General features: G+C 44.1%; 1 protein-coding gene across 8 annotated transcripts in view; it reads right to left on the reverse strand.

Annotated features, from left to right (window-relative positions):
• The window catches only part of SYNE3 (spectrin repeat containing nuclear envelope family member 3), an 87,337-nt gene that overhangs the window by 56,588 nt on the left and 9,866 nt on the right, over positions 1–20,883 (reverse strand). Inside the window, exon 1 of one of the 8 annotated variants that reach the window (XM_049828771.1) lies at positions 15,561–15,587. The exons of 3 other annotated variants lie outside the window; for them this stretch is intronic. Coding sequence is in view for 1 of the 5 variants with exons in the window: in XM_049828767.1 (XP_049684724.1) it covers positions 2,777–2,855 (79 nt within the window). In the remaining 4 variants the exon portion in view is untranslated. Of the gene's footprint in view, positions 1–2,776; positions 2,981–14,850; positions 15,128–15,461; positions 15,588–20,883 lie in introns of those variants that run through there. 4 more of the 8 variants (XM_049828770.1, XM_049828769.1, XM_049828772.1 and 1 more) reach the window with 4 other exon arrangements.

Below are 20,883 nucleotides of genomic sequence, written 5' to 3' on the forward strand. Positions count from 1 at the left end.
TAACAAGTATACTCTAAGGGCCCAATAGCTTTTGTCCCCTTTAGAGGAACAGCTGAAGGACTAAATCCCCAAAACATAAGATTTCTCAGATATATCTTTCAAAACATTATCACTAGGATGATGCTAATGAGATATTTATATGGTGAAAGAGAGACTCATTGGAATTAAAAAAATAGTTAGCAAGTAGGACGATACTAATTATAAATACTGAAGTTGATTAAAATAAATGTTATCTTCATGGGATCAAAGCACATGATCGTGGAAAAATTAGCAGATTTTAATTTGTACACAACAGGAAGATGTGTTTATATAAAGAAAGAGAAAAATGACCACTGCAAGAGCTACACACTTGAAACGCTGTCAAAACCATATAGCAGGGTAAGTAAAGCTAGACCTGAACAGCCAGCACTCTGGACATAATTTAAAGTCATATTTGCATTAGGCTGATAATGCCAGGCTTTATGTTGCAAAACGGCACTGGTTTCTGTTTAGACAAACCCACGGACAAACAAGGCCAGCCTGTGTCCCAAACAAAATACGCTATTGGAACTGCCAGCAACCTCATCCCTAAGCTCAGAAACAAAGTAGACCACTGCAAAATGGTGGATATAAATTAATTTTGAGTGGCTGAGAACACTTCTGGAATTCAATAAAACAGGCTGCTTTCTCGTGACTCATTTTTGCCTGAACTATTGCAGTTTCCATGTCTTCGTCACCCTCCCACTGTGCATGCTCACCAGGCACTGTGGGTTAAAGAGCAAGACCGCATCTCTGCTTTCAATTGCAAAGACCAGTCCTAGCAGCCGCTGGCGTGCAAGCACACTTTCAGTTCTGTAAAGAAAACACCATCGCCACAACTCCAGCGCTCTGATGGCCCAGGATTTCACAACAGGGATGAAGAACACCTCTGCGATGAAGTAGCACTGCCTTTTTAGTAGTCTTTTTAGCCTGATTGAGGACTGAAGTCCTATAGTTCATAAACCTAAATAGGATTTGAAACTCCTCCTAACTGAGATTAATCAAAACAAAAAGAAAGAGTAAAGTGGCAGCAAGACCCAGCAGTAAGCTGTGTTTGTCAGCAGTCCACCTCCAGTGAGGAGGACCAGAGAGTTATTTAAAGCTGTGATCACAGATTAATTACTGTGCTGAGCAGCAAGAGTAAAGCCAATGCTTATTCTTCCCACTCTTACATCATCCACTTTTAATTACCTTTTAAAAATTGAAAACTATAAGAAAACAGAGCTCTTTTTTTCCCGTGAACATCTGAAAAGATGAGGCAGCTCAGCTCTATTTAGACCCCAATGGGACCTCAGAGCCTACTTCTTCTCAGCAACTTTGAAAATCCCACCCTAAATATTATGGTGCATAACTCTGGGGCCGCCGGCTGCCAGAGAGCTAACATGGAGATACATTTAGAGCAAAAGAGGTTTATATCAGCTGAGGATTTGCACACAGATGCTGGCATATTTGAGAAACATCTCCTGACAGATGTGTCATAGCACTAACGATTCTCAAACATTTGAAAGAATGAAAAAGCGTAAAGATATAGATTCTTATAACCCCAGTAATATATAATTATTCTATACGGAGTAATACACATCATGGCACAGCCTTAACTTTGATCTAAAAGAATAATAATCCTTCTTCAATAGTCTCCAAAGCCATCTTTTAAAGGCACAACAAACATTTGTTATATTTTTAAGGCGTCATTGGAATTTTCCCCTGCTATTTCTCCTTTGAATTCATAGATCAGGGCTCAGCAGTACCTTGCTAAAAGGCTGATTCAGAAAACAGGAGAAGCAGGTGATCACCTTCCTGGAGGAAAATGCATCTGATTCTGCCCATGGCAGGCGGGTTGGAACTAGATGATTGTTACGGTCCCTTCCAACCCAAACCATTCTATGATTCTACGACTCTGTGACAGGGAACCACTGCTAAACCACAGCACAACAGAGCCTCCAATGGCCACGTTTGGGCTCAATGAGCACCACACATGCGACAACGCTTGTGCAAACTATACTCCCTACTTGAAAAAATAATACTGAATTTCTTTAATCTCTTTTTAGCTTATTCCATACACCCAGGTTTCAACAGTCACATATGGGACCTTAAAGCCACACTACTGAACAAACTTCAGGGAAGGGATCTCAGCAGTCTGGATTTGGTGAACACTTGGGGGCTGTAAAAGCTGATACCACGTATTGAGTGCCAGCAACACTCCAACTCCCAACAGACACTCTATTAACTTCACTGTCTGCCCCTTATCTCTGACCCTTATGGTGAGCGCCACGGTAGGGATATTTTCGCTTCTCTTTTCCTGCCTTACATGAAGGAGTTCCGCATCCTGGCCTGCTGCTCACAAAACAGTTTATCAGGCCTCATTTTGTCACACAGGGCCCTCCAATCCTCCCACCCTCTCCGCCAGCGCCCTGCAGCACTGGCACCGAGCAGGCGGCCAGGCGTGGGCTTTCTCTGGAGATGAGCGTGCGGATGGGCTGGTCTTGGTGTGTGTCACCAGCCGCCTGCTGCCGGAGCCCTCGGTCATTGCCCTCCCCCAGCAGGCCACTCATTTCTATCTCCTTTTCATCATAAGTCAAATCCTTGAAACTTCAGGGAACTTAGTATCTTTGACGCTTCCATCTCTCTGGCAAATTTAAGGGAAAGCGAAAAATGAGTTCAAAAATTATTAGGAGCCAAAAGGTACAGACAGGCTGCACGGTTACAACCATCTCACTTCATTACAAAACAAAAGTAATAAACCTTGCAAAAACCTTACCAAAATCCTGGGAATTCTGGAAAAAAGGGCAGGTCAAAGCCTGTGGCGATTTCAAAGTTCCCCCATGAGTTTCCAGCATGGCAACTGCAATCCCGCCTGGCCTCTGCGTGGCATTACGACAGTGGTTCGGCACAGCCGGCAGCACGAGCGAGTCTGGCGCGAAGAGAAACCAGCGACTTCCTCCTTACTCATGTTGGAGGTAGCACAGGATTTCCTCTCTGCCTCCTACTGCGTGGCAGGAGTGAAAGAGGGGGTGACAATCTAAAGACATATCAGCCCAAGAAAAAAAAAAAAGAAAGAGAAAAAAAAAAAAGAAAAAAAGAAAACCTGCACGGCATGCTGCCAGTGTTTGCAAGGTAGGTAAGATTTAAATAGCAATAATCCCCAGAAACTATCTAGTTCAGGTCATCAACTAACAAGCTGGTTAATTCCTTTAAGGATTAATGCTTGAAATTATTATGCCTGACAGATGTTTGCTGAACACGAGTTAGTCCAGAATATGCAGCATGAAAACCAGCAAGAAGTAAAAGTGGAAACAGGTATATGTCAGAGACGAGATTTTTAGAAATCATTAGCCCAACCTCTAATATAATTATAATTTTCCTTTCTACCCACCTTATCTTCCACCTCTTTTTTACTCCCAGCTCTCTAGCAGGAGATTCCCTTCACAGACTGACACACTAATCTAGATTCTGCTCTCAGTCATAACCATGCAATGCGAAAAAGAGGTTAGCCAATATTTTCGGGCAATACCACTGCTGCACAATTTGACTGAATGGAATACACTTTGTAGGCGTTAGCTGTCTCTCGTGATGGAGCACATGATGAATTCTCCATTCCCTATTCCCGAAAACTATTGGAAAATATAAAGCAGCATTCTCCTTCAATTAATTATGATCCCACTGGTTACATCTGCTGTTAGACATTCAGTGAAACCCACTGGTTTGGTCTACCCACCCACTGCCATTTGCATCATCCTAATGGTGTAAATCTAGTTAATATACTCCAGGACCAAACCAGATCCCACTCACACTCAAGCTGGTGTAAATCCAAAGCAAGTCCATATGGCCAGCAATCTCTCTAGTTTGACAGCTGCTGTGTATCATAATTTGTACTAGACTAAGCAGCATTTCTAGGATTATAATAAAAGTAAGGAGGAAAGGTGGAGAAATCAGTGAAAATAAAACGTGGGGAGAAAAGTTGCTTCAAATTCTACTTCCAAATTAGAAGTTACAGGTGCAAACAGGGATAAAAGTATGAATCTCTCCACCCATTTCAAAATCAGGCAGCACAAGTGAACAGCATGAGGAAAAACTGAAGAGAGGAACAAAGGCGGGATGAAAATCTAGGTGGAAGAACAGCAGTGGAGTAGAAGCTCTTGATCAAGCTAACCCTGTGAAGCTGCTAATACAGAGGATTAACTGAAGACCAGTAGCGTTAGCTACACTGTGACCACCATGTGCAATGGTGACCCCAATGAAGCCAACTGAACGCACAATTTTGTCACCAATTGTGAAAAAAACAAGGGACAGAAGAGGAGGAACATCTTAGGAGTTAGCAACTCCTGTCAATACCTCTAGAGAGGGAACTGATAGACCAGCTATTTTCCAACTGTCTCGTCATCCCTTTGCTAACGTGAATAACCCTTAGAAATGATAAGAACATCTCAAAACACATCAGCCTGCAGATTAAAATACACAATGCCTGGGGGAATGCAAACTGGAGACTGGTCTATTTATCTGAAAGTCAAATCAGAGTTGTTTTAGGATTGTGTTGGTGTTTGAATGGTGAAGTTTAAAATGCCTATAAATGAACCCCTTCACCTGTTCTCTCTCTTCTGTGGTAAATCCCATAGCCACTCTAAATTTGCCATAGTCCTGTTAAAAAAAAAATAATAAAAGGACTGAAACTATTAGCACTGAGGAAGGAGAGCATATATGGCTAACATCAGCTGTACACAGCAGCTTCTAAAACACAGTAAAAAGCGGTCACTTTCAATGACTAACCTAGAAAGCAAAGGAGCCCAGCAGCTACCCTGGTGAGTACAGTCAACCACAACCTGGAGGCAGCAATGAAAGGATCAAACTAACAGTCAGAAACACAGCATTCCCCATAAAACTTTCAGTAAGTTAGTATCACAACATATTTTAAATATATAAATCCTAGACTACCACTTGAGCATAATTCCCTTTAGACCAAATTTGATTTTACATTTTTCCATATTTTAAAAGGAAACTGCAGTTTCAGCAAAATATTCCAAATGTTCCCACAACATCTGACCTGCCATTCCCTTCTTTTCCATACAAAGAACACTATTTTCAGTTGCAGCAAGGGATAGAACAGTGTTTTTCCCACTCTTCATGCCAACTATCATTTCTGTGGTGGTAGTGGAAAGCATTTAAATGGTCCCTTCTTTTGCCTGACATCGCTATGTTCAAAGATGGATTCAATTACATCTGTAAGAAAACCACTTGGATGATCTTAGATTACCTTACAGTCTGCAGGCACTGCGAGGGAAATATATTTCTGCAAACCCAGTGCAGGCCATGGAGTTAAATGACTACACTGCCCCACCGATTAACCTACTGTACTTAAGTGATGTTCCAGACAGACTGGCCTCATTGCCCACTAATCATCTGTATCTTTGAACAGCCAGTGATGTACCAGACCACTAACTGTTGAGGAGACAGAAGTTGTCACCCCAGTAGGGTTACAAGGGTCATAAATTATAAAGTGTTGCCTGAGCTCTGACGAAGAGCTATGAAACTCCGCAGGTAGGAAACAGAGCAGCGGTATAAAAAATTTTCATCCAAGATGACCATTACAACTGTGTTATATATTCTTACTACTCTGCAGAGGCTCAGGTCATAGCTGTGAACCAGCACTCCACCATGCTGCAGGTAGCATGTGTAGAGCAGCAGTGGCATCCCCAATTCACCAAGGTTACTGCTGGGGCAGAAGAGAAGAGGCAGAATACGGATATAGAGGGGACACACATAGGAGCAATGAGGCAGTATTAGCCAGCGTGAAAAGCCACAGGCAGAGCAGCAGCTGCCTAACCATGGTTAAATCTCCACAGACATTGCAGCAAAAGAGTTTTAAGGAGGAATCTGAGAGATGGTCATGACGTGGATTTGGGAAGGATTACACGTGAGGACACGACTGGGAGCAAAAGCATGAAAGTGCCCAGGTAAAAGTCTTACAAAGCGTTAGCAGAGGTTGGTATTGTAGGCTGGCCAGAGGTGGAAGCTGCTCTCTCAGTAACAAATTAAATGCAGCCTGGGGATGTGTGGGAATCAAAATTTCCATCTTCTGGGAAAGACTGTATTTCTAACTATATTTTAATTCTGAATTAGAATAACACTAGTATAAAGGGACTGTCCATGAAATTGCTACTCCCCAAAGAATCTGGTTTGGAATTGCTGTGAAAGGACTTTTCAGAAAAGGAACACCCACACCAAGCATTCAGATTGTCCTAAATACTGGGCTTGGAGGTACTGGCAGGGGTGGCACAGAAAAGCCATCAAGTTCTTGGTCTCTCCTTCTGCTACAATTTCACTCTGTGTAAATAATGAATCATCATGCAGAACCTAATCATTAGGCATAGCCTAATGATTCAGGTGTCCCACCTGCAAGCTTAGCGAAGATCAGGCTGAGGTAGTCATTATGCTCTGTCCCATTCGACAAGAAAAAAAGTATTTTGACTTTACTAGTTAGCATCAAAAAACCCTCCCCAAAACACAACCCACATGCAAAACCAAACCCTGAAGAATGTCAGAACTGATCTGAGCAAAACTAAAAGAACCAAGATGTGGATTAGCTGCTGGTATAGTTGCTTAACTAAAAAAAAAAAACAAAAAAAAATCTATCTGCAAATCCCCGAACTGGAGGTGTAACCTGCTAGTAGCAATAACCTAAAAGCACTTCACAAATACCAGAGTGACAGAGGACATGGGAAGGGCACACTATAGAAAACAATTACACGTGGAGTGCTGAAGCAGCCTGTTAACATCCAGCTAAATTCCTCAGCACTGACTAGCTACAACTATTCAACACTAGCAGGGCTTTTTTTTTAAAAAAAAAAAAAAAAAAAGAAGAAGAAAAGCTGTGACACATTGGGATTAAATGTGTTCATGTAATTACTTACAAAAATGTTTTTTATAAACACCTTCCGCTCTTTCATCAGACAGCAAATGCTACTTCGCTCTGCAGACCAGAATGACAGTACCAGCCCTCCTCCATCATTACGTATTCTCACTATACACAATAGCTGGACAACCAAACAGCTGAGGGGACAAATAAAGTAATGCTGAAGGCAAGAATATCTTTAGAGTTGCCAGTAGCCGCGTCCCAAGCACCCCCGAGGTAACTGCCATCAGCTGGTTACAGTGGACAAGCATCAAGACAAGGGATGCCTCTAAGGGAGTGTTTGAAGAAAAGGTATTTTGCAGATGGACAGAAGATGTTCCTACCCATCTTCCGCAGCACTGGAGAAAATATATGGTATTGCAGGCAAAACAGGGATGTGGGCAGCAAGATCTAGTCTGACGGGCAGTGATGAAGCCATACTGTGGACAGCTGGAGGTGGCACAGCTATGACTGCCTCACACAACCCAGGGTGCAGGCAGCTGCCAGGCAATGCCAGGGACACGCTCCTGTTCCCTCACCTCCTCGCAGTAGTAACTTCCTCTTACTGATTCACCATCATTCTCTTTCTTCCTTCTTCTTTGTCTCCCTAATTATTAATTTATTGATTCTACACTTACTCATGAGCTTCTCTCAGGGCAGGGAACAATCGTTTTGGGGATCTCCATAACAGGGCCATTTTTCTGACAAGGACCTTTAGCTCTGGACTAAGAGCTTGGTGGCAAGGGCACTGCCTTCCAACTGAAGTGCTTCAGAGGAGAAGCAGTTATACCTGGGGTTGGATCTGAGAAAATCTGGGTAAAGAAATTAATTCTACACTGAAAGGGTCTTAAAAAAATTAAGTAGTAACTAGGGAACAAGGACGCGAGGAGAGGGGGAAAGTCCTACAATACAGGAATTCGAAACTTGTATATTAAAAAAACCAACAAAATAGAGAAACTTGAATTTTTTTTCTTTCTTTTAGATTGAAGACATTTTCTGTACATAGGTATCTCATACCAGCAGTGTGCACCCACTGACAGAACAACTAATGGAGTCAGCAGGTCTATAATCTGAGAATACAAGGGAAAATCCCAGGCCCTCGTGAAGCCAAGGGCAATATTGTCACAAAGCCAAGATTTCTACCTCAACTCCTGTGGCCTTAAAAGACAAGGTAACAAGAAAATTTTTCCTTGGGTGCTGTCTTTATCTGGAGATCTAAATTAACCCAGGCGCTTCTCTGGTGTTTACTGAGCTGGTGTTATTAGCTATGTACAAAGCCTAGACCATTTTTGCTGACTTATATAAGAAACATCACCTACATTTGTCAACTGCTGTCATCTGCCACTCATATAACCACTACCATGTTCCCACAGAGACTCAAGAGTGCTCATGCAAAGAGACTTTTGCATTAAGAAAATTCAGTCATCTAAGTTAAAGGAAATGCACAGCCTGGGGAAGAACTGACAGCTGCAAAGATTGGTTTCTTTTATTTACTCACAGAATCTTTAAGGCAGGGGCATATTTCCTTACACGACCCTACCTTTCTATCTAACTGACTTGAAAACACAGCAGGTACATCAGTGTCTGTACGCTTTCCACCTTCTTCTTCCCTGAACTTCTACAGGCTGGATGGACAACAGGGTACAAAGCCTGCATAAAGACCAGCTGTTACAACTCTTAAACTACTCCTCAGTCAGAGGCAACATCTGTTTTTCTGCTAGGATTGACTCATCATAATGTCAGGAAAACAAAAGACAAGCATGCAATGCTTTAAATCACATATCACTTCTATGTAAGGTGGAGAGAAAATACAGCCAAAAGTAACCCTACATTTTTTTCACAGCTTAATTTTTTTAATGCTGTAGTGTCAGTCCAGCTGGGTGGGTAGGTAAGTCAGTGTGTGAGAGAATCTCATAAGGTAAAAGCTCCAGTCTTGTTCTTTTTTAAATAAACCCAAGTATTCAGATCCACTATGGGTGGTTTACTCTGTCTCACCCATGACACCCTCCAACCTACTACCTACAACACAGCTGCCACACACATCAAGTGTACCCTATGAGATGACGTGTTAGTGTCCCCATTTCACAGATGGAGACACTAATGCTCTCAGCAGCATCTGTCTTTCAAACGTAGCCTCTGACAGACAGTGCCAGACTCAGCAAAACATGAAGCACCCAACATCACCGGTCCCATTTTAAATCTCTGATCATACATCCTCCTTCAACATCACAGAGCAAACCTGTGGCAGAGAACACAGCTCTTCTGAAATCAGTCCAACGCATGAAGAGAAAGATGACCATGTGCTCAAAAATACATGCTCAACTTGTATGTTGTTTGGATTACGGCCTTGATGACTGTGCTGTTTACTTAGCAGAACTATGCAAACAGTTTTAGGAGAGTTCATGAGAACTCTGGTTGTATACGCCAGCCTGGATCAAAACAGTACTTAAGGGTACACTCGTTATTGAAAATCACATATTTTCAAGGAGCCTTGAAGAACATCTCTCACTCCATCAAACAACTTCCTGAATATTCTGTTATTTAGCGACACTGAAAGAGGTTATGAAGTGCTGTTACTCTCTAACAGTGGGAGGAACGTGCATGGGAGAGGAAGCCTGCCAACTGGGCTACCAGTCAGACTTTTGCCGCTGTTCTCACTCTGCTGCCAATGAATTCCTGCATCACCTGCGCAAACACCACAGTATCACGTGCTTCACTCTGCTCAGCTGTCCCACAGATACAGTAATATCTACCTGCCTCAAAGGAACCCAAAGGTTTTTGCAGGTCTGACTGCTCTCCTAATAAAGCCAATAGGAGTTTTTTATCAACTTGTTGTATTGAGCTTTTTTTTATCATCCGGTTGTATTTAGCGTTGGTGCAGCCTCACCTTGAGTACTGTGTGCAGTTCTGGGCCCCACAATTTAAGAATGATGTTAAGGTACTCAAATGTGTCCAGAGGAGGCAACAAACACAGTGAAACAGCTGGAAGGAATGTCCCATGAGGAGTGGCTTAGGACTCTGGGTTTGTCTAGTTTGGAGAAAAGGAGGCTGAGGGGCGACTCATTGCTCTCCGCAGCTTCCTGAGGAGGGGAAGCGGAGAGGGAGGTGCTGAGCTCTTCGCCCTGGGATCCAGTGATAGGACACCTGGGAACGGTCCAAAGCTGTGCCAGGAGAGGTTTAGACTGGACGTTAGGATGCATTTCTTTACTGAGAGGGTGGTCAAACACTGGAACAGGCTTCCTGGAGAGGTGGTCGATGCCCCAGGCCTGTCAGAGGTTTTTGGACAATGCCCCTAATAACATGCTCTAACTTTTGGTCAACCCTGAAGTGGTCAGGCAGTTGGACTAGATGATCACTGTAGGTCCCTTCCAACTGAAATATTCTATTCTATTCTAATATTATTATTATTATCATCATCATCAACTGGTGCAAGGGGAGCAGCATGTAGCCTTATGTAAAGTGTTTCTAGGATTCCCTAGTGACAGGCACTATATCTACTAAGTATAACAGTTAAGTCCCCCAGCACAAGCTGTCCCACATGGGCCTCTCATTCATCTTGTGCTCCCAAATATTACTGACACATTTCTGAAAAGGCTTTCTGCATAGTACAAGTGTAACAACAGTTATTTCACCTTTTAATACCACTAAACAAACAGTAATCAAGAACAAAACAAGCAAGCCACAGCTTGATATCTGAATTCCAAGCAAATTACAATCTCATGGTTCTCCTTGATTCATGCTGTCTCCTTCGATTCCTTCCAGTACATTATTTCATGCATCTGTTCAGTGAGATCCCAAGGCTGAGATTGCCACTTAATCCTCAACCTATTACAGTCAAAGCAGAAATTCCTCCGAAATCCCTTGATATGAAGGACTTCATATCAAGCCCATGTCTTCTGTTTAAGTGTAACATAGAAAAGATGCTTGTACTAACAGGGACATGAAAAGTCAGTTCTGCTAAAAGGAAACAAATGAGTCCACATCATCTTTAAAATCAATGCATTTTTCCTTGGAATACAATTAGGGTGTGTGCACAGACAGACAGAGACATGAAAGATTGCTTATTAACCTGACACGTGGTGTCAATGAGAAAGCCCTTCCCTGTCAGATCTACCATGTTTATTTCAACACTGAGGTGGGGCCACTTCAGATAGCTGAAGTTAAATACCGCAAGGCTCACAACTCCACAAGTCATTTTTTTGTAATACAGGCAGTACCACCCTGTGATTCAATTCATTAGCAACACAGGGACATATAATGATAAGCAACAGTTCACAGTACTTTGATTCTGTGAAGCAGTGAATTCAACAGCAATGTCTAACAGACAGCATGTTTACTACTTGCCCTGCCTTCATCCAGTGGCAAGTCAGGATGTTGCAGAGTCATGGATTCTCATGGAAGGGAAGGACCAACTTGAAGCTCCAGCTCTGGAGAAGAGTGTGTAAGGAGAGCTCTTTATGTAAGGATCTCCACTTTCATTTAAAAAGACTATTTCATTAAAACTCTGACTGTTATGCCCTAAACAGTCAAACACTAGAGAACAAACAAGAAAAATACAATTTTGTTCTTTTGTTTGAAAATGTACTTAAGTTGATGCTGACAACACTACAGCTAGTCACAGAACAATTGTTATAAGGAAATTCTACCTTCCTAAATACATATGCCAATATCAGCTACAGGCAATTGAATTACATTTCAGACAAAAACTTTAGCAAAATTAAAGAATGTGTAGTTTGGGGCCTACCACTAATCAATATCAGGCTGAGTTTTGAAGTTTAAACACTGAGTTTTAAACTTTTCAGTTTTTCTTGTGTCATTTCAGAGTACATTTATTTAATCAATATTAACTAAAAGCAGAAATCCTACCATTCAGTTTTTTGCAGAGCAGACCCACATGATCAAAGAAGACCTGAACACCTGCTCTGCATTTTTTAATTTCACAGAATTGCAGTCAAACGAAGCCTGAGGAAGCTGAGACATTACTGACCATCAGTAAGCACTACCTTAAGAGATATTTTCCTTGAAAAATAAAAGTATTCTACCACCTACACTCCAAAGACAGCAAGGAGGTTTTTAGCCAGACTCAGAGAGGTATTTAGGAACCTCATATTTATTCCTGTTATCTCAGGTGCCTGAATACCTTTGTCTCCAGATAACTGTGCCAAGTAAAAAACTCCCTTGCCAGTTACACCCTCTGTTACCATCCCATGAGCTCAAGAATTTTCCTGTTACCACGTGGCTTTTCCCTTTCACGTGCTTGAGTCGCCAGGATTCACACTTAGCCCACAGTCCTTATGCGGACATGTACAATGCAGTTGTAAAGGGATCCTTTCTAAGGACATCACTGCACCTGTATATATGGTAGAACAAGTTTGCCGGGACAGGTCATAGCTGTGCCACAAAACCCCATCTACAACTGACAAGGACCAACAGTTAAAAAAACCCAAAACAAAACAAAAATCCAGTATCTTGTCATTGCTAGAGATGATCTGGGATTTGCCCTACCAGCCGCATCAAGAAGTACATTATTCCGAGTCAGGATGAGTGATCATCACTTTTGCTTGGTTTCAAGGGAATTATGCTTATATGATGACATTTGGTAAGTCGTGAAACTGTTGGCCAATTCTGTCAAACTATAATAGATCTAAAGACACTAGATGAGATCATAGCCCTTCTTTACGTGATGTACTTGCGCAAATGTGTGCCTGGCAGAACAAAGACAGGAGCTGTGCCCTGGAGATGCAGAGATGTAAAAACAAAGCGCTTTGTGACCAGCACAACTCAGGAAATCACATCTCCTACAGAACTGTGTTCCTTGGTTGATTAAATGTTTACACTGAACCGTACTAAGATTTTCTGTTTCCCTGTTCAAAATGTGATGTGTCAAATCAGAGTTATTTATCTCTTTGAAGTTTTGAGGGAGATGCCAGTTCAGGGGCATTCACCCAGAAAATGCTTCTCCTTTTCTCTTTGCAACTTCATTTACACCAAATATCTTATTGCCAAATGGAGGCAGTCACATATGAACGTATCACTCGGTCACTAAGTTAAAAACTGGAGAAAATTGGCAGCTGTCTGACTCTAGACTTGCTTTTCCCTGTTGGCCTGTTTCTACAATACTTGCAAGAACTTAATTACCTTGGAGCTGTTCTCCTTATATCACACTCAGTTGAAACTGGGAAATGGCAATAAAATAATATTTAAGGGACAAATACCAAGATGCATGTGCATACACATATTAAGGCATGGCATAAACCTTGTTTCCAATAGAAGCTATGCTAAAAGATGAAGGCTAGTTATCTTTTTAGAGCTGTGATGCAGGTGCTAGGTTTGGAGCATCCCCTCAGGCAGTGGCATTGCTCTTCACAGACATGTGGATGCAGGTACAGCCACATCCTGAGGCCGAGCATCCACAAGTGTACACAGAAGTTTTCAGGATGATTTGAGAGCCACAGATAACTGGAGGGGCACAGAAAAATGGCTTATACAAGAGGAAAAGCTAGACACTTTTCAGTAAGGTCAGTGCACGAAGGCCACACAGAGGACAATACACACCAGGAACATACTTGGAAGCACAGCAGAAGTCTTGACTAGGATGGGAGGGAAAGGAGAAGCAGTGAAATACATGGCTGAAGGAAAGAACTGGAACTATCAGAAGAAAGACTACAAGAAGAGAGTCAAGCACCACAGTACCGCACCCTGAATGGTAGCTAATTCTGCCTTCGTTTGGGATTTGAGAGGACTCCGGATCTGATGATTCACAGAGAATCTGAAAACAGCACTGGGTGTAGGGGAAAACTGTTTTTATAGAGAGCCCATCAGCTTTGTCAGACTCCACTTCCTGGCAGCTCTTTTGTAGGGAACAATGCCCCGTGACTCACCAAAAGATGTTTGCATCTTGTTGAAATAAAAGTCGCCACAGGACTGACTGCAGCAAGTTACATTTCCTTGAGATCCAACTGGCTCACACACTTGGCAACCACGGGGGCTGTGCCAAAGCTGATGTGCATTTCAACAACCCACAGATTTGAGACACATTTAGAAAAAGAAGGAAAACACTTGAAGCAACCAATCAGCTTTTAAAGTTTTGTTGCGTTTTTTAAATTCTTTCCCCAGAAAACCACCACTGTGTACAAAGATTTTCAAACGGCACGCAGCATGCCTAGGGCTTAAAATGAACATCGAAAAGTAGTGGCAAGGAGCGGGTAAAAGTAGCGTAGCGATAGTCTTTTTCATTAATGATTTAAGATAGCCAGGCTTAGATTTGAGGCAAAAGAGAAGGCAGGCATCCCGCTCTGATGAACTTGCAAAAGAAAGCAGTGTCTTGCAACCATCATTTTTATAATTAATCATCATATACATCCATAATTCCTGCAGATTTCAGTCTGTTAACCTATTTGAGTAGAGCCATTTCTAGGAATACAGGTTTCCTGGACAAAGACCTAAATTCACGCAGGTCAAACAAATAAGGATTTGGGAGTAAAAGAGATATCAGAAACAAGCGTACGAGAAACTGAAGCTGTACTACACATTGGGGTGAGGGGGGGGTTACATACAGAAGTCGTACAGAATCTAAAAACGAGGGTAGCAGCTCTTATCACAGAAAAACTGGGAAACCTAACTGTTTGGGAAGAAAAAGGGAGACAAGGTCAGATCTGCTTAAGGGAAATCAGAGCCGAGTTAGGGTATATTTAATAGATTTGAAGGGGAGGGAGGCTGGGGAAGGAGAACAGAAACAAGGAGCTTGGAAACTGCAGTAGAGCCCCGGCAGCGGGGACCGAGAGACGAAGACATTTGACAATGCTGAGCAAACCGGCTTTGGCAAGAGCCTGACATCTGGGAAGGAAAAGTTGCAGAATGCAGTTGAGCGCTTCCAGCAGGCAGGTACTCATTCACAGATGCGATTTTTTTTTTTAAAAAAAAAGAAGTTAAAGAGAAGGTTTTACCCGTTTAGCTTGTATTATTTAGGGAGGTAGGTTGCAGTTCCTGCAGCTACGTTACTATGCACGTATCAGTAGCAGACAGGGAGCCCTCGTACTGCCCGGGGAGCTGCCTTGGCAAGGAGAAGCCCTGCCTCCGCTCCTGCCTCCTTTCCGGCTGTACCCGCTGCAACCGTTACACCGTGCGGCGGCACCACAAACCTGCGCGGCGGGGGACGGCACCGGGGCGGTCGGCTCGGAGGACAAGCCAAGGCGCGGCGGCTGCCAGGCGGGCGGCGGCGGGGCCGAGCGGGGGCCGGGCGCCCGCTGCCTTGGCGGCGTTTCACCCCGCCTCGCCGATCCCGGAGGCGGAGGGGCGCGGGACGGGGCCGGGGGGGGGGGGAGGGGGTAGCGCCGAGCAACGGGAGGCGGGTCTGGCCGCCGGCCGGGCTGTCAGTGAGGTGAGCCGAGCCGAGCCTCCCCTGCGCTGCGCCGGCCCCCTCCCCGGCGGGACAGGACGGGACGCCGCAGTCCCGGAGCGCCGCCGCCTCACCGTTATACCCCCCCGCCCCGGGCTCCGGCCCCAGGCCCCGAGTAAGCGCCGCAGGCCCCTTCCCGCGGCCCGGCGCCCCACTCACCGCCGCGGCACCCGCCGCCGCCGCCGCTTCCCCCGCCGGCAGCCCCAGGGGCCGCGGTGCCTCTTCCCCCCCCGCCCCGCGCTGCGGCCGCTCACTCACCCTCGCCGGGGCCGCCCGGCACGGGCCCCGCCGCTCCGGGGGCTGCGCGGAGGGCCCGCCCTCGCCGCCGCGGCCCGGCCCGGCGGGCGGCGTTATGTAACGCGGGCCGCGGCCGGCACCGGCCGCCCGCCCTGCCGGCCGGGAGCCGCCGTGAGGGGAGCCGTGAGGGAAGCCCCTCCGAGGGCGGCGGGGGCGCGGGCAGGCGGCCCGGCCCGGCCCGGCAGGCCCCGTCCCTGCCGCGGGGCCGGGAGCAGGCCGGCCCGGCGCGCTGCAGGCTGTCCCGGCGCGGCGGCAGGCGGGCGGCCGTGGCCACAGGCAGCAGGTGAGCGCCGGCACTGCGCTGTTCTTAGCGGAGTAAAACGCAGTAGAAGGGAAGCAGCCGAGTTTCTCACAGTACCATCTTCTGGGAGTCTTAGAGCTGTGGGAGTCGCCAAACGGCAGGAGATGGGCGACAAACCACGGACGATCTTGACAGGTGCCGGTAGCCCCAGCGATCCGTGCCAACACCTGGGCAAAGTTCTTAACGTTTCTTTGGCATGCCCAGAGAGCAAGAAGGCGGCCTGCATTTCAGCAGTTACATGTAAATGAAACCACCCCAGCTCATCGCGGTTAGTACAAACAGGAATTCATTTGGATGCACAGAGTGGTGTAACTGACATTTTGGAAACAAACAAACAAACAAAAAAAAACAACCACCAACCAAACACTTAGGAAACAAAACCTGTTTCCTCTGTAACCTATCCCAGCAAAAAGACTACAGCGTATGCTCAGGTTATTATGGAAAAATCAGTTAGCAACAAAAGGAGCAGCAGTGGTGGTGTGTCACCAGCCACAGCATCAGTTCTGTAGCCCAGCGAGAGAAGCCAGAGAGTCGTCAACAGCTTGTGCTCAATCTGCAGCATCAGAAAGTTACCATCACATGAAAGCCAGTGCTTCGAGCCGCAGGGAGGGAAGGAGGAAAGAACGAACAGCTTATTTGTATTTGAACAATAATATAACGTAAACAAACTGAATGAGCCTGTGAAGAAGTTTGTATTTCATAAGGCACAGAAACATACTCTTTGGCAGAGGTTATATTGCTGCCCTCTGCTGCTGGGAACTTGAGCAGTTCATCTGCCTAATGAGCAGAAAAACCAGCTATTTGTGATAAAAGTCTCTGACCAGGGATAACAGTACTGCAGCCAAGAGCCTCGAGATATGTGGCTCAGAAGTGAAGAGAGGGTGACCTCCCAGAGTGGGTGAGAAGCAGGGGACAACAGCTCTCTACCCTCTAATGCCAGGTGGGGTGGGCTGGCCCACATCAGTAGTGTTATATGGCTGCATCAGCCAGGGGAGCCTTCATGGGCTCACTTCTGCCCACAGCCAGGTATTCAAGGTGATCTGCCATCCCTGTGCCAACACAGCCTTAATTGGAATAGCTCTGTACTGAAATTGTTCTGAAACCATCAGGAATCGCCATCCCTCACCAGCAGTGGAAAAGGTAAATGGAAATTTTGTCAGAACTTAATGGTGAGGAGTGTACTTTTCTAGCTGGTTCCGACTTTGAATCTCTGAATGCCCATGGTGGGTCCTGTAGTGGCACATTTAGAAGTGACTATGATCTTTTAAGTTGTCACCGAGAGGGAAACTGAATGCTGTAATCTCCCGCTGTTGGTGGACAAGCCTATCACCTAACTTGGGAAATCATATTTATTTACTAGAGTAGTTTTGACAGACTATTTACCTGGAACAAAGTTTATATCACCAGTGTAAAAACTGCATCTATGCCTATGCACCTGCTCTTGCCCCATAGTAATTCAGAGCCGATTATCTCGTAATGCCTTTTGGAATAGTGTGAGGAACTGGTTACAACCCAAAATGGTTGGACTCCAAAGGAACGTGTCTAGAATCGGTAGATGATAGGGAATTGAAAATCTTATCTGTGAATTTGCATTGGGAAAACTGGCTGTCATCACAGCGAGTACATGAAAAACCCTCACTGGCAGCAATTAATACCTTATGAAACCAGCCCTCAGAAGTTACTTTATATACCTAGACCTTTTCAAGTCCAAAACAAAAACAGCCCCTTGTATTCAGAAAGCTTGCTGGTGTTAGACAATGTATCACTGTATCTAAAAATTGCTTGCATTAAGCTCCTTTTCTGAATTTCCCAATGCAGAGGCTTTCATGGCTCTGATTTTACTACCTCAAACAGCTTTGTACATGCCGAGTTAGAAAAACAAATATACACAGGCAAACAGCAGGCATTAAGAAAATGAGCATTCAGTGCATTACCCAAACAATATAAAGCTGCCCACACACCACACCTAAACAACAAAGGAGAGGCTAGAATGACTGCAAGCAGTGTAGAAGGGTGGAGGAGTTTCTGAAAAGGAAGGAGCAGCAGCCCTAGCTCTCTTTCCTTGGAAGAAAGGAATGTATTTTTAGAAGCAGTTGGCCAAGCCTCTCAACCAAACCACAAGTATTTGTCAGTGAATATACAGCATTTTCAGACATTTCCTGTGATAAGCAGAATACCCAAAAGACTGGGTGGAAAGCACCAAATACTGTGAAAGTAACAGTGGTGTTGGCATGGTTTATTCCACAGGAGGACCTGCACAACATCTTAGGACAACAGAGAAGCACTTATAATGCTGCAGGGTAGCTGCTCTCTCTTATTAGCATAATATGCCCATTTATTCACACTCATAACTGATGACAAACAAGTATTACAAGATATTAAGATGTTTCCCTTTATGTTTGCTTGGGTACAGCAATGTAAAATGGTTATTCAAATAATGAGTCACATGACAGTCTTGGGGTGGGAAGAACATTTGTTGGCAGAGTAACAACTGTGTGCAGCATACCAGTGACATATGTCTTTGGCATGACAGGTTTCAACATTGGGGCTTCTCAGTTGGTTGGGTTTTTTTGCGTTGTTTTATAGCTACTAGAAGTTGCACACTGCTCGACAGAAAGCTTCTGTGGGTGGTGGTAGGAGTTGCTACAGAAGCCCTCTCTCCTCAGTCAGTGTGGAACGAAGAGCCATAAACTCTAAATGCTAACGTCAAAACAGCGTATCTTCAGGAGCGCTAGGGCAAGGACCACATCAGTGAACCAGGCTAACTTCCTGCCCTGTATTCATGCAGATATCATCTGGACTTAACCTGGCATTTCACATTCTCCCTGTGACATATTTTGGAATTTACATTTTGTCTAATTCTGCTCCACATCCTAGGCATGGACTGACAGGGAAGTGGGACTTTGTGCTATGTACAGGATCAGTTCTGATGCCCCTGGCCCAAATACTCCCCCATAGTTAAGCATTTTCTATTCACTTGAGTTCTAACTCATGGACACATTTGGATATTTTAACACTCCAAGGACACCTGAAATTTAAGCACAGATTCTACAAGACAGATTCCAAATTAACTTAGTTTTGGATTTCTTGTGCCCGTATGCTTCCATGCAAAGAGAAGAAAAGTGATAGCTGGTGCTCCTTATTCATTAGTTTTCAAATTTGGAATTTCATCTCAAACTGGAAGTTAGCAAGTATCACAGAAGACTGCAGTCAAATGGAGTTTGCACAATGTTAAATACACAGAGTGTTAACATCCATTGAATCAACTGTTGTAAACCAAGCCCTTTACACCCATATACCCTTCTGAGAATAGGAGCCTTCAGCACATAGGATATTTAAATCTGGACTTACTACTCCCAGTATCACTCCCAGAACTGCAGTAAGTGTATTCAATTAGAAACAGAAGAAATTTGTTTCAAGTTTTCTGTTAGGTGCAAGATACTGCTGAAGAAGCCTCAGATCTCTGCAGCTTCTGCAATTGATGGACGCAAGCCTAACAGTAAAAATAATGCGTGAGCAAGGTTAGCAGACAAAAACTGACATAAGTCCACTGAAATTAAAAAAGAGTTAAGCCAGTATGAACCAACTAAGGCACTGCTCCATTTATTTATGAGCAAAACAGACTGTTTGCATCACACGCACTAGACATATCAGGATTCATGTGAACACCACTAGCCTGAATCACACCATATTATTTGGAACATATGCTCTAAAGGAACACTTGTCACTGACGATACTGGAGTCCTCCAGCACTATCAAAACATTCATAAATAACATCCACCCTCCATACTTATATCAAACAATTTTTGTCTCCTGAGCAAAGCAGCAACTTCCTGAGCATCATTATTTCTTCTACCTATTTTCTTTGCCGGTTCTCACAGGCTCTGCTCGTTTGTTTTCAGTCCGGGGCCTACACATCTTTAACAGTCTGAAAGCACTTGGAAAGCTTTTCTTTTCTCCCTAAATATAAGAAGAAACACTCAGTGCCCAAAAGAGTACACTAGGGGTGTTAAAAGCTGATAAAGGGATCAGACTTGAACTTTGGAAGCAGTTACCACTTCACAGCTAGCAAACAGAAAAACAATAGAAAAAGGTCATTGTACCCTTAACTACACTGGTGCAGTTTTCCTGATGCATCTGCAGTAGTGAAAGTCCTCATGTTGGCTTTATTAAAAGGAAGCTTTTTTTAATACTGCTTCTATATGGAAAAAAATTTAAGACTGTGTATCTGAGTACCAATATAATTATTTTGTTCTAAAAAATATTCTTCAAGCAAAAGTGTCAACCAGAGAACAACTGAGCATAGAGCAAATCAGAGGCACAGACAGGTAGGAGCAGAACGCCAAGCTGCAACTATCCTTGCCCTGAGGAGCATCTTCACTAGCACACTAAAGTCCCACACTGTTTGCTCTCTGTGCCCCATACCCTGGGGTTACTTGAAGGTTATATTTTTTTTACTGCCAGGTTGTCTGTAACATTTAGGCATCAGCAAGCTTAGCAGCTATGCAGGAAATACAGTTTATGTCTACATTTTGCAATGAGAACAAAAGATTGAATTTACTTTCTTTGAGGGATATTCCCTGATTTCAGCTACTTCCTTCACAATATATTTTTGAAGTGCACTGTTCTGCATAGCTCTCTTTTCCCAAGTGTCTTTTCAGCCCTCAGTGACCTGTTTAAGTTAGGAAGGTAAGTTAACATGGAAATAGAAGGAGGCTGCAAACTGGAGAAGAGTCTAGAAGTATCTTTGAGAAAAGAAGGGGGGACAAAAAAAAAAGTTTCTCCACTAGTAAATAGAAATAGAGAAGCTTGCTCATATGACATGTCTCCCTCCAGATGAGATAGGACAGTGGGATTGCTGAGGCTTATATGGTTTGGAGCACTGCACTTACAGAGCACATACCACTTGTGAATCCTGTGCAAGCCTACAAACAATGAGAAAGATAGTCTAAAAATCACATGAATTATAGCTGGTATATTAAA

Source organism: Accipiter gentilis, chromosome 25 (genome assembly GCF_929443795.1).
Source record: "Accipiter gentilis chromosome 25, bAccGen1.1, whole genome shotgun sequence".
In the NCBI taxonomy this organism is placed as follows: Eukaryota; Metazoa; Chordata; class Aves; order Accipitriformes; family Accipitridae; genus Astur; species Astur gentilis.